The sequence below is a fragment of the Urocampus carinirostris genome, chromosome 7, assembly GCF_059441175.1.
Source record: "Urocampus carinirostris isolate Australia breed hairy pipefish chromosome 7, RoL_Ucar_1.0, whole genome shotgun sequence".
Classification (NCBI taxonomy): domain Eukaryota; kingdom Metazoa; phylum Chordata; class Actinopteri; order Syngnathiformes; family Syngnathidae; genus Urocampus; species Urocampus carinirostris.
In genome coordinates, this window is record NC_142355.1 from 45,830,399 (window position 1) to 45,844,936 (window position 14,538).

The following is a 14,538-nucleotide window of genomic DNA, read 5'->3' on the forward strand; positions in this document are numbered from 1 at the left end:
CTTGCTCCCTCTTATCTTTCAGATCTGATCTGCCCCTATGTCCCGGTCTGAAGCCTACGATCTGAGAGTGCCGGTCTTCTGGTGATCCCGAGAGCAAAGAAGTGTTCTGCTGGTTCGAGAGCGTTCTCCATCCGGGCACCGGTGCTGTGGAATGCTCTTCCCCCTGAGATCCGATCTGCAACCTCAGTGGAAATGTTTAAATCTAAACTTAAAACTCACTTCTACTCCATTGCATATGAATAATAACCTACTCTTCTTGTCGGCTGAAAAATAGTCTGTGTAACATAGTGTACTAATCTGTGAAGCCCTTAGAGACTTATTGTGATTAAGGGCTATACAAATAAAAATGACTTGACTTGACTTGACTTAACACAAAATATTCCTCCAAAAGTCTCGAGGATAATCAAGATGCTTATATTGCAAATGTGAGACAAATTTCTGTGTTCTTTTGTGGCAGCAGTGGTTTCTCCAAGAGGACGACTACAAACTACGGAGTTTTTTTCCATTTATACCCAGCCTTTCTCAAAGAAAGACAAAAAGAAGGGAAAACATTTTTAATTTTTATTTTTTTCCATTTTCCTTTTTTTTCATTGAGTTTGACTATTTGTCTTATTTAGTTTTTCTCTCTTTCCTTTTTCATTTTTTGCTTTTTTATTTTGTTTTGAAATGTTGATTCCATTCATTAAAGCACCAAAAAATGAAAACCTTTCTGGCCCTATTTGAAGACGTAATTGTGCCCTCTTGTTTAGTCACAATATACTTGTGACTAACCACAGTGTAGGGAAGCCAAGTTCACTTCCACAGGCCAGAGCCAAAATTGATTGCCAACACCTGTGTTGAATCAATATATCTCATCTCATCACCTGCACCGCTTATCCTCAGTAGGGTCACGGGGATGCTGGAGCCCATCCCAGCAATCATCGGGCAGTGGGCAGGGGACACCCTGGACTAGTTACCAGCCAATCGCAGGGCACACGGGGACAGACAACTCACTCGCTCGCTCAGTCACACCTAGGGACAATTTGGACCGGCCAATTCACCTGAAATGCATGTTTTTGGAATGTGGGAGGAAACCGGAGTGCCCGGAGGAAACCCATGCAAGCACGGGGAAAACATACAAACTCCGCACAGTAAGGCCGGGAGCTGGATTTGAACCCACTCAGGAGGTTCCCACGACCTCAGAACTGTGCCGCACACACGCTAACCACTGCGCCGCCGTGCTGCCCTGAATTAATATATGATTTACTTAAATTTAATATGTTACACAAACTGAAGTAGGCTACAAAATACCGAAATCACAATTGACATGCCGAAATTCCAGAATAAATTAGAAAGAAAGTGATTGAAATCTATCAGTCAAGAAAAAGGTCACAAAGCCATTCTCAAGGCTGTAGGGGTTCAGCGACCCGCTATCAGAGCCATTATTCACAAAAGGAAAAAACTGGGAACTGTGGGAAAACTTCTCAGGAGTGGTCGACCAATTAAGATTACGCCAAAAGTATGACTAAAGCTCCTCCAGGAGGTAACAAACGAACTTTGAAAAACATCCAAGGAACTGCATGCCTCACTGCCCTCGGTTAAGGTCACTGTTCATTACTCTACTATAAGAAAGAAAGAAGGAAAAACGGCATTATGGGAAAGTTCCCTGGCAGAAACCACTGCTGTCACAAAAGAACACAGAAATTCATCTCACATTTGCCAAAAAAGCATCTTGATTATTCTCAAGACTTTTGGAGAAATATTTTGTGAGTCAAAAAAAGGTGTGCAGCTTCTCACATCTGGCATAAAAATAGCACAGTATTTGATAAAAACGACCATGATGCCAACACTAAAGTACGGTGGTGGCAGTGTGATAGTCTGGGGCTGCTGTGGTTAACAGAATAATGAAATCTGGTGATTACCAGCAGATCCTGAATGAGAACGTTCAGCCATCAGTACGTGCCCTCAAACTCAAGCGCTTTTGGATCATGCAGCATGACAATGATTCAAGCACACCAGCGTGTCAACTTCTGAATGGCTCAAAAAAACAAACATAAAATGAAGGCTCAGGAGTGGCCAAGTGAAAGTCCAGATTTAAATCCAATTGAGACGCTGTGGTGTGACCATAAATGGGCGGTGAAATGCTAGAAAAGTTTGGCTTGCTCATCTGCTAGGTGATTGCCTGGGAAGTTGCAGTGGCCTGGGACCCATAACAACTGGATCCTTTGGTGGTGAAAGGCCACAAGTTTGGACTTGATATAAGAATCTAGGTTACTTGTATTGTCGAGGGATTCAAGCAGGGACCCCGAGGGTCTGTAATGATGGTACGGAATATCCACTTCTGAGTTTGGATCAATACCCGAGTACAAGAGCGACTTGCTTCCCGCGCCCAGCGAACACAAGCAGGGATCGTGGGTGCAGCCCTTCCTCTCTCTTTCAATAAAACTTGTGGTAAACGTCACGCAAGTGGGTCCTGTTTCCGTTCTGATCCTGACACTCCAGAGTACATATTGCAAAGAGGTTTAAAAAATATATTGACGTTACTTGTACAGTTTGTTCTACTGACTCTGAAACTGTAACACATTTATTTTGGCACTGCCTTTTGGTGAAATAATTCTGGTCTGAAATTTATAATTTTATTGCTGTCAAGATTGACAATGGCTTTAAATTATTTTGGAACGATATTGTGTTCAGGGTGTTTCTATATTTCAGTGGTGAGCTCATTCGTCTAACATGTGAAAGGTCCCTGATTCAAGACTGGGTGGGTATATATGTTGGCTTGGAGAGGGATGGTTGCCACCAGGCTGTACCTGTCCAAGACACGGCACAGGAAGCGGTTCCTCTACGACTCAAGTGGTTAGGGGATCTAAACAAATAAACATTAGGTTTTTTTAAGGGTTATTGTTCTATCTTCTTTATTCATTATCCATAATCTGTTATCGGTCAGTTCATAATACGCTACAAAACCTAGGAGCCGGGACTCTTACTCTCAGCCAAAAGGCCAAGCTAAGGTCCTAGCCTTAAAGCCTTACTGTGATCATTGCGAATGCACCGTTCCCGGAGGTACTGCAATACCGGGCCAATGCGTGGAGTGGACAGAGCAAGCTCTCCATCTGCACCAGCTGCCTTGCTGGTTTGCAGCCTCCTCAGCTCTCCACACACCTGGGCTGTCCTCCATGCCGGTGTCCTCAGGGGGAGGGACAGCTGCAGTACTCTGGGGTGAGGACGAGTTGGGGTGGTCAAACCTGTTAAAAAAGTTGTTTAACTGGTTGACTCTCCCCTACGTCCATGGCCACACCCTGCTTGGTGCTGCAGCCGGTAATGGTTTTCATCCCTTCCCACACCTCCTTAATGCTGTTGTTCTGCAGCTTTTTCTCCAACTTCCTCCTGTACTGCTCCTTCGCTTCCCGGAGCTGGACTCTGAGCTCCCTCTGTACTCATTTTAGCTCCTGCTGATCACTATCTTTAAAGGCCCTCTTCTTTTGGTTCAGAAGGCACTTGTTGTTGGCATAGCAGCGTACAGTTCTTACAGGAACAACATTGTCCATACAGAAGTTAATGTATACAGTAGTGCAGTTTGCCACCTCCTCAATGTCCCCACTGCTGGACCCTAGCAGGACATCCCAGTCCATACGTCCAAAGCAGTCTCTCATAGCCTGCTCTGTTTAGAATACATTACCATGAGAATTTCATATCGAAGTCAAAAGAAACCTTTATTTTCAATCTTATCATTCTAGCTACATTTTAAATTCATGAGTACATGCAGAAAAAAATCTTTTATGACTTTTCAATGTGAGATGCAGAGAAGTGGACAAGGAGAAAGGTAAATTCATATTTTATTATTTCCTTTATTATTTATTTTTTTACGCAATGAACCTCTTGTTTTATGTTTATTATACAGTAATTAATTTTAGCATGTATTTATTTCTAATGTGTTTATTTTAATTATTTATTTAAAAAAAGAATATAATTTTTCAGGGTTTAGAACGGAATAGCACATTTACATTCAAAAGGCATCTCTACTCACAAATGTTTCAGGTTACAAAGCTACTCCCAGAACAAATTAAATTTGTAAGTAGAGGTACCACTGCAATATTTGTTAAAATGTTTGTATTTTTATGTAACTTGCCTTTTCTCCCCTGGCATGTTGATTGATTTTTCCTTTGATCTGTTTTGTTGTATACTTGTTTATAATGTTATGCAACGTTGCAATGCAATTTCTGTATGTGAACGTGCATGCTTTTTGTTTAATAAAGCATGTAGAAAAGTTGTTCAATTATGTTTCCTGAATTAACTGTAATATACATGATAGTATTAATTCTTTGCAGCGGGATGGATCATGTGCTGAAAGTGGCAGATAGTTACGTCCTCACACCATTCATTTACCCTGAATCCTGGCCTGAGAACGGACCGCTGCGCCAACTCATCAGCCTCAGCCTGTTGACCAACCTGGGAGCTCAAACGCTTTATTTGTTGTTTGGAACACTCAATTTCTTCTTCATCTTTGATCACAAACTTATGAAACATCCACACTTCCAACAGGTGGGTTCTGAAATTGTTATTTTTACAAGTAGTTCTGGATTTTCTTCTGGGTGGGTCGTGCCCTCTGCTGCACAACCCACCATGCATACCAGCGTTTCGGAATCTTTTTGACCCAATGAGTCATGAAAGAAAAATATTTAGATTTTTCTTTTTTACAGAGCCACACTGTATATTTTAGGACAAAGTTGAACAAAATTGCCAAACCTACTCTCCAGACAAAAGCTAATTTCAACGCATTTTATTCCACTGTGTTAATTATTTGATAACATCAATTAAATAATAATAATGTTACAGCCTTTTGTTCCATATCAATATTAATATACCACTTCTAATTTGTCTCGCTCCTGCAGTTATTCAAGTTAGTTGAGGCTCATTTTGACCTTTATTTTTGACGAAAATAAATTGTTGGGCTTGTTACTTTAAGAAAATAATTAGTTATAGTTACTCACTACAAAAAGTAACTGAATGACTCTAGAGTGAAAGTAACTAGTTACCAAGTAAAGTAACTATTGCCTTAATTTTAAAAAGTTGTTTGTCAAAGAATTTGAAATTTCTGAGCAGTATTCAAGTCAGTTCAGAACAGTTATGTAGTTATAGAAACTTGTAATATTTATTGCACCTCACAGCAACAGATTTATCCTACACTTGTAGTGAAACAAATATGAACAGTAAACAATATGACAAAATAACAATCAGCAGTACTGTAAACATAATAGTGAATCTAAAAACTAAATGGAAAAAGAAACAAAAGACAAAATACAGTAGAAAATGAGAAAATAGATAAAAGAATAAAAAAATTAATTGACTTTATAATGGTAATATCCTATATAAACACATGAACGCTGAATAACACAGGAAATGAAATTAAAAAAATATTTATAAATCTACACAAAAAGTGAAAAAACAAAACAAGTGTAACCTTTTTTTATGCTCAACAAAGTCAACAACAAAGAATCCCCCCGAAATGCACATTGACCAACAAAAGAAAAAAAAGGTGTCTCTGAGGGAGCTGATTGTTCATTGGTGGGGAACCGGCTCCCTTTGTTCACTTTTTTCGTCCGCGAACTACACGAGTTGGTTGCTGTGACATTCAGCCCCCATTGCTTTTTCTTTAGGCGCATTAGTAAATACTATATTTATAACCAGCTCAAACTTTGCAGGTGGGATTTGAACCCATATATTGGTGGGGAGTCTGCCAAATCCTAACCACTGGACCATCATCACACATAACCAAATACCAGCTCGGTGGCCTTGGGGGTATGGCGCCCACCCTGAGACTGGGAGGTTGTGGTTCAAGCCTCGGCCAAGTCATACTTACAACATTGGTACTCATTGCCTCCCTGCCTGGCGTTCGGCATTAGGGGTTGGAATTGGGGGGTTTGGTCACCTTCCATGTTTTATTTTGTGACGTATTAAACTATTTGTTAGGGTAATGGGCGGCACGGCGGGTGAGTGGCGAACGTGTCCATGGCACACTTCTGAGGTTAAGGGATCAATTCAAGCTACGTTACCCGGGAACTCTGGTTTCCTCCCAGACTCCAAAAACATGGATGTCAGGTTAATTGGCCGATCTAAAAGTGTCCCTCGGTCCGAATGAGCAGGTGAGTTGTCTGTCTCTCTGTACACTGCGATTGGCTGGAAACCAGTTCAGGGTTTCCCCTGCCCACTGTCCGAGGACAGCTGGAATGGGTTCCAGCACCCCCGTGACCCTACTGAGGATAAGAGGTGGAGATAATGGATGGATGGATGGATAGATGGATGTTAGGGTAAAAGATTTTGCGTTTGGTGTATTTTTGTACATAAAGTCAAATTTTGTATCTATTTATTTTGATCACCTTTAAAGTAAAATACTGGATCCCTGAAAAACAGATAAGATATAAATACAAATATTTATAGATGTACAAAAAATTTAATTAATAAACAGAGAGTAATTTTAATTTTACACACTGAACAGATTATAAGTCAATCAACAACACAGAATCACTAATAATGCAAAACAATTAAATAAATAAAAAAATAACTGCAATGCTATAAATAAACAATACTCTTTAAAAAAATTAAAATATCCACTATTCTATTTTAGACAATTTTGACATAGATCTTCTAAAAAAAAAAGCAATAGAATATAATTAAGAATATGTAAAACAAAATGCATAAGATCAGCAGTCTCTACAGATTTTTTATTTCTTTGGAGTCATTTATATAATGAAAATATGTCTGAATTTGGCTAATTTTCCAGCTATTTTGTACTTGTGTCATTTTTGTAAACAAGTGTGACGTAGCCAAGCTACCCAGGCATTGTTGAGGCAGAGTGGGAGAATTCATGTCAGAACAGTATATAGAAGCCCATTGACACAAAGGATTCTTCATTGTAATGAATAACATCTCAATTAAGCACAAAGTATGTTCTAACAGTAATCGGGGCTGGATTTCTTTTTTTAATGTTACTGAAAAAAACAAGTTTGAAAGTCTTTAAAAAGTGCTTACATTTTGCCATGAAAAAGATGTACAAACCTTGCCGACCCCTAAACCGTAACATGAAAGGATCAATTTGTATAGTATGTTTTTTTGCCAATATTTAGTGAAAAAATGTCAAGATCAACCTCCAGCAGATCCTACTGCTGCATGCGGAATAAATTAATGAGAATAATGAAACCTAAAATACATTGTAATCCTTCAAATGTGGTTAACTCAGACAAAAATCGACAATGACATCTCAGCATGAATAAAAGTATCTTAAAAAGAGTACTAGCTTTGAAAATGAAGTTTTTTATATTCACTCAATTGCAAAAGTGTACCTAACATGTTTTGTTTTAAATAAAAGGAACATCATTTGAGACATATTGACTATTTCATATTTCATTCAATGTTAGAAGCAGGTATGTCAAGAGATCTACCTCGCAGTTACTTCTCTCTTCTGGATGAGTTTCCCCACAGTGCTAATTTTCTTCTTGGAGATCAGGGGCCACAGCAAACTTTTTGATGACATCAGCCAATCTTCTCAGGGTGAGATCCGTTTAACTTTAGTAGAAGTACATCCAGTTCAAAACACCATGCATTAATACACATTTTACTGTTGGAATCCGGATGTTAGGCTGGTCTGGGGTGTTCTTGAGCATTGCTGGATTTTTGTTCTTTACCGACATGTGCATCTACTGGATACACCGCTTGATGCACCATAGGAGCATCTACAAGGCAAGTTAGAAAACCCCTTAACGTTCCTGTAACATTCACCTAAAATCCAAATCCAAAAGTTTCCGAGTAAATTGAATGCAGTTGTTGAACTGTTCAGAGAATATGGACTGTTTTGGTCTCTTTTGAAAGGTAAATAAAATGATTACTGCAAGTACTACTAACATTGAGTAATCTTGAGTTGGAACACATAGAAATAGGTGTTTTATTCTTGCCTGTTTTTTTTTTTTTTGCAATAACATGCCTGCAGATGAGTGTGGCATATGCATCTTGGCCTGGTCCCAGGTCAAATTTGATCACAATCTGTAAAATGAAACATGGTGTTTTACACATTTTTTAAAGTTATGTCAAAGTGTTTCCAAAAGTGGCCACTTGGAGATAAACAGTATATGGCTCTAAAACCTCAGCAACTGTGTTTTTTTTACTTTGTCCATTTTTTAGACATTATTGAAGCGTTGTAAATGTTTGACTTCTCTTTTCAGAAGTCAATCACTGATTGAACACACTTAAAAAAATGAATTTAATCGGCCAACAAATGTGTCAACCCTTATTTGAGGCGGTCACTCTTGGCTGAACATTTTTAAAGCCAAAGTAGTTCATGTCCGTTTTCTCAATCCAGGCATTCATAGGTTATCGCAGATTAGAACCGTAGGGGGAAAAAACCCATTCAATTGGTCAAGAGTGGTGTCAATTGAAAGTTGAAAGGAAATCATTTTACTGTCTGTTTTCTTTTAATTGTGAATTGTGGGGTGAAACAGACGTATTACAACAACTATTTTTTATGTAATTGTTGGCATTATCATGTGTTTTGGAGTAAACTTTTTTACACGGTTGGATTCATTGGTTGATCCTCAATGCAACGACTCCATATTTGCAAAGAATGAGATCATAAGCCAGGGGACGCAATTTGTGAGCCACGTCGGCTTTGTAGTTTTTGGGTATCTTGTTTCAAACTAATCGTGATGTTTATGTGATGAGTACATTTTAAAATAGTAATTATATCTTGAATCTCCCCGCAACCCTAATGAGGATAAGCGGTACGGCTAATGAGATGAGATGAGATCTTGAATCCAAAGAATTTGAGCCGATAAGTGGGAATTTGACAGATCTGTATTGGCATTTTTGTTATTAGACAAGCCAATTAAATCGCATGCAGCCGAGACTCTCTCTCCCTTGCTCCTACTACTCCCCTCCAATCTTCCTCTATCCGGCTACCTACCTTGCACTTTCTGATTAGCTCAACTAACTTGTCCCGACATGCCTGTGTCTGTGATGGAAAGGCATGTTTGTTTTTAATTAGCTCTAATCATAAAATTAGTTTGTCAAGCTGTGCCTACTTTTTGCAAGCTCTGTTAAAATTCCGTTGCACTTTTTGTTATAAGTTAATTGAAGTTTTAGTTTTTATGTACCTTTATACGAGTTAGAGGGTTAGGGTTAGGGTTAGACCTAATTTTACTTCCTGCACTCTTAGTTTTTGTTTTAAGTGAAATATTAATTATATTATTTGTGTTGAAATTTACTGTGAAAGGTTTCAGAAAGCTGTTTATGTTTTATTTGAATGTATAACAAATATTTTTGGTTTCTTTTTGCATTATAAATAATGTATTAAGCCAATTTTTAGCAAATAAAAATAGACTTCAAATATCGGTTATCGGCCTCGTCTTAATACTGATAATCATATAGGTATCATTCTTGGGCATCACGGCAGCGCAGTGGTTAGCGCGTATGCAGCACATTTCTGAGGTCATTAGATCGAACCTTCCTCACTTTCCGTCTGTTTCTCTCTCTTTTTGTTTCCCTTGTTCTCGCTCCTTTATCTTGCTCTCCTTTACCTCTCTCTCTTTTTCTCCCCCTATCTCTATGTTTCTCTTTCGCTTTAATATTCTAGTCTGGTGCGATTTTTTTTTTACTAGCATGTGGCTCTCAGCTAAAATGGTGCCAAATGGTGGTAATCAACCCAAACGGCCCTCAGGGGCATTACTGGATCATTAAGCAACTTCTGAAGAGCTCGGACAGGGTAGCTTAAACTTGTGCTTTTTTTTTTCTTTTAGGAGATTCTAATTTATTTGATCAATTTACAAATTTAACTGTAAATAGGATCACTAAAGGACCACATTTGTGTTACATTGAAATTGCATGACATTTTGTGGCTGTAAATCTGTTGCACTGTGTACATGTTATGCTCTCATCGTTTTGATGCATTGTTTGAACATTATTCATGGTTTATTGTCCCAGAGGGCAGCACGGCGGCGCAGTGGTTAGCGCGTGTGCGGCACAGTTCTGAGTTTGTGGGTTCGAACCCCCCTGTGTGGAGTTTGCATGTTCTTCCCGTGCTTGCGTGGGTTTCCTCCGGGTACTCCGGTTTCCTCCCACATTCCAAAAACATGCATGTCAGGTTAATTGGCCGGTCCAAATTGTACCTAGGTGTGAATGAGCGAGCAAATTGTCTGTCCCTGTGTGCCCTGCGATTCGCTGGCAACCAATTCAGGACGTCCCCTGCCCACTGCCCGAAGATAGCTGGGATATGCTCCAGCACCCCCGCGACCCTACTGAGGATAAGCGGTGCAGATAATGGATGGATGGATGGATATTGTCCCAGAAGTGTAGGATGCAAGTTGCTTGGGTTTTTTGAAAAAAAATAAAAAAAATAAAAAAATTAAAAAAAATTAAATGAATCACAATCATCAATTGTATCAAATTGTAATACTTGTAGGATCGGAATTATTCAAGAATCATAACATAAATTCAATTGGCTCCTTAGTGTCCTGATACAATCAAATCGTTACCAAAGCGTATCGTCCCACCCCTACTAATTCTGTCTGTCGGCCGGTCTGTATACAATTTGGAACATGACAATAATGATTCTTCTTTTTTTTAATCAGTTTTACATTACCATATTTTCCTCTATTGAAAAAATAGGTGTACCATCAAGCGCCTGACTTACCACCACAATGTCATGCTTTTTTACTCACTTCAGCACTTTCATAAGCAGCATCACGTGTTCAAGGTCCCCACACCCTTCGCAAGCCATGCTTTCCACCCACTTGATGGATTCCTGCAGAGTTTACCCTACCATATCTACCCTTTCATTTTCCCGCTCCACAAGGTAATAGTAAAAAAATAGATAGATTTCATTTATTGCAAATATAGCTTTGTGTGGGTGATTTCAGGCTGTCTACTTGTCCCTCTTCATCTTTGTCAATATCTGGACCATCTCCATACATGATGGAAACTACTGCATCTCGGGCCCTGTCATAAATGGTGCTGCCCACCATGTGGATCATCACCTCTTCTTCAACTACAACTATGGACAATATTTTACTCTTTGGGATCGTCTGGGAGGCTCTTACAGATACCCTTCAGTCCTTCAGTGGAGCAGTCCACATGAACCTAAAGATGAGCTTGAAGCAGACATCAAGACACATTGATTTGGTAGCTGCAGTCACAATGCTGACTGACATGGTAGTTAAAACCTTTTTTAAAAAATTGGGGAAGCATTAGTGTTTCATAAATAACACTATATAATATAACGAACTTGTATGGACAGCTTTCTGAGTCATTCCCTTGACTTACTCTTTCACCCACCCTCTTGGTGTTGTCTATATTAGAGGTTATAGTTATAATGAATACAATATTCACACAAAAATATTAGCATGTAGGATGTTACATACAGTTAAGGTTTGTGTAATATGCATTTAGTGCAAAAATAGTCATCGTAGTGCAAAAAAAAAATTGTCAGCATTGTGCAAAACATAACAGTATTTTTATAGATAAGCTATAAAAATAAAAAAAATATTAAAAGGATGAATATCTAATTGAAGGCAAATAAACATGGACATAACATATTGTTTTGCTTTAGAATAAGGAGGAAGACATACCACACAATCCATAAAAATTATATTATAGAAAAAGATGCTGAGCACAGTGGTAAACAAATTAATCAAATACATTTTTCCACAATTGGGTCGGAATTAAACCTCTAGCGTTTAATCCAGCCATTCATTTTCAGTTAACCAAAAAAGAACAAGAAATGAGATGGAAAAGTACTACAATAATGTAAATTCAACTACAAAAATACTATAGTAATACTATACAAACACTACACTATTTCATTGTAACAATAAGAAATATAGTCTACAGAAATATTACTATGGAACTATCGTGAAAATACTACAATGGGAATAAGGTAAAATTTGCATTAAAAGTGTTGCACTAACGTTATTTAATAAGTTTTAGAGATTTGGTTCATGTCTCATTTGGACTCAACGACCCCCCATGGCCCACCAAGGAGAAAACGGAAGATGGAATGATGAGTAAAGGTAACGAAGATATTACATGGGATGAACAATGGTAAGTAAAATACCAATTTTGATTATATTAAAGGAGTATTTCAACGCTAAGGGCGTTATAGGTGAGAAACCAGAAAATGTTTTGTGTTCATTTGCGGCCGGTATGAACCATAAACATGATAGATATAAATCTCATCTCATCAGCTGCACCGCTTGTCCTCAGTGGGGAACGCTGGAGCCCATCCCAGCGATCATCGAACACTGGGTGGGGGACACCCTGAACTGGTTGCAAGCCAATTGCGGGGCACACAAAGACAGACAATTAACTCGCTCATTCACACTTAGGGACAATTTGGACCAGCCAATCCACCTGAAATGCATGTCTTTGGAATGTGGGAGTAAACCGGATGGCCGGAGGAAACCAACGTAAGCACAGGGAGAACATGCAGGTTCCGCACAGGAAGCCCGGTGGCTGGATTTGAACCCACACAGGAGGTTCCCAGGACTTGGAGCTGTGCCGCACACGTGCTAACCACGCCACTGTGCTGCAAACACACACACATATATATATATATATATATATATATATATATATATATATGAAATTATTTTAAAACTGAACTTTCAATAATGATAATGTGATAGATGTTAAAGAATAGATTAATAGAGATACTGTAGTGTACGGAATTCATTTTGCCCCTAAGGGATTCTGAATTCCATGAATTAGCTTGCTAGGAGATTTATGGATCTAGGCAGAGATCTATGAGACCCCAAAATTTAGTGATACCAAGATAAAGGTTGTGAATCGGTGACAAATATAGTAGATATCTGCGTATTCATTCAGTTTTGATCATCAAATTATTAATTTATTTTCTGCATATAATTGTTGATGGTAATGGGGAATGGCCACAGGCTTGTCTTTTTCCATTTTCTACTTCTATACTTCCTTCGTTCCTTAACTTTTTTGTACAACATTGTACAAAAGCAGGCTCTCTTTAATGAATTGAGCAGAAAAAGCCGTTTGTCTAATAAAAAGACTGACTTAACCTTCGCTCGACAACAATTACCACCAACAATGATGTAATCTCGAAGCGACGAGATCTCGTTAGCTAAGATCGTGGTGCAGAAAAATAAACGATGAACCAAAATAACGATGAAAAGTTTGTAGAGCAGTAAATCTTTGTTAAAGAGTAATTAAATGATAATGACAATTTAAAGGAAAAAAGTTGCGTCCCCAGCATAAATGATGCGTCTAGGACACAGTTAGATGGGCAAATGAAAACACTGAGTGTATAATACAAGATAATTATACAGAATAGTTTAAAAAGAAAGAATATGTAAGTAACAAGACTAATCATTTCTCGTTGAATATGCGAATAGCAAAAGGGTAAGAACTTTTAAGACGTTAAGTTTTGCTCCTAATAAAGCAAGGACGAGTAAAGCAAAGAAGATGACTGGAAACCGTCCATAATTTTAGTGTCCATCTTCTCGTTCGTTATAAATGGAAAAATTCAAAAAGAGGCGTAGTACGTAAAAATATTATTCCCTTAGTTTTTTCTCATATTCAATAATAGATTACTCTCAATAAAATAATGCACACAAAAGGTGATCTGAATAATTTCAAATAATCAAAATTTTAAAAGAAGTTTGAAAATGACGAAAAAATTAACACGGAAAAGAAAATTCGAGACTAGAAATCATTAATAACGTAGCTGAAGCTATTTCAGTCACTGAATGAAATGTTTCTTTTAAAGAGAAAAGAAAACAAAAGAAAAAACAAGTATTAATAGTCGGGCCAGATCATGTTAATTTGTATAGCCTTAATCACAAGGGATCTCGAAGGGCTGCATAAAACAAAGACTATTGCACAGAATAAAGATTATGATAATAATATAAAATAAATACGAGTCAACAAGATAATTCATAAGTGACAAGTATGCATTGCTTTATATCTAATCAATAACAAGAGATTGATTATGATTATATAGAGAGAGGAAAAGACAATTGGAAAGTTTTGACATTGAGTTCGATTTGGCACTTTTTGAGATTTTTTTTGATGATTAGATAGTGTGAGGGTTTGGAATTTTGATGAGTTTAGCCCAAAGGACTAGATCCTCTGGGAGGACAATTGATTCCACACTGAATATTTTTTAGAATGAGTGTTACGATTGACAAATGATTAATAAGTGTGTAACAATTGCTGACTTATGGTTTGGTTAAAAGGAAACAGTGTCTATGGAAAAGAGCATTTTTTAGAAGACAATGAGAAACAGATTGATCTTTCCTGGAAAGGATCATAGGAATTAAAAATAACGGATTAATTGATTTCGAGACATCTCATCTCATTAGCCGTACCGCTTATCCTCATTAGGGTCGCGGGGGGGCTGGAGCCCATCCCAGCCATCTCCGGGCAGTGGGCAGGGGACACCCTGAACTGGTTGCCAGACAGTCGCAGGGCACACATATCATGATAATTCATGATAATTTAAAAATATAACTGCACGGAAAATGAATGGATAGAAATTGATTAAACTAA

General features: G+C 38.1%; 1 protein-coding gene across 1 annotated transcript; it reads left to right on the forward strand.

The window, feature by feature from the left end:
* The first annotated feature begins 4,305 nt into the window (after positions 1–4,305).
* Positions 4,306–11,141, forward strand: LOC148363450 (lathosterol oxidase-like). Its single transcript, XM_088341127.1, has 5 exons — positions 4,306–4,521; positions 7,395–7,527; positions 7,616–7,716; positions 10,691–10,819; positions 10,884–11,141. Exons 1-5 carry the CDS (start codon positions 4,312–4,314, stop codon positions 11,139–11,141), a joined length of 831 nt encoding a protein of 276 aa, XP_088197253.1. The 5' UTR covers positions 4,306–4,311.
* Positions 11,142–14,538: the final 3,397 nt, after the last annotated feature.

Coding starts and splice junctions, on each gene's coding strand:
- LOC148363450 (XM_088341127.1), top strand. CDS start 4,312: ATGGATCATGTGCTGAAAGTGGCAGATAGTTACGTCCTCACACCATTC. Junction 7,528..7,615: donor CATCAGCCAATCTTCTCAGG/GTGAGATCCGTT, acceptor TCCGGATGTTAG/GCTGGTCTGGGGTGTTCTTG. Junction 7,717..10,690: donor ACCATAGGAGCATCTACAAG/GCAAGTTAGAAA, acceptor TACTCACTTCAG/CACTTTCATAAGCAGCATCA.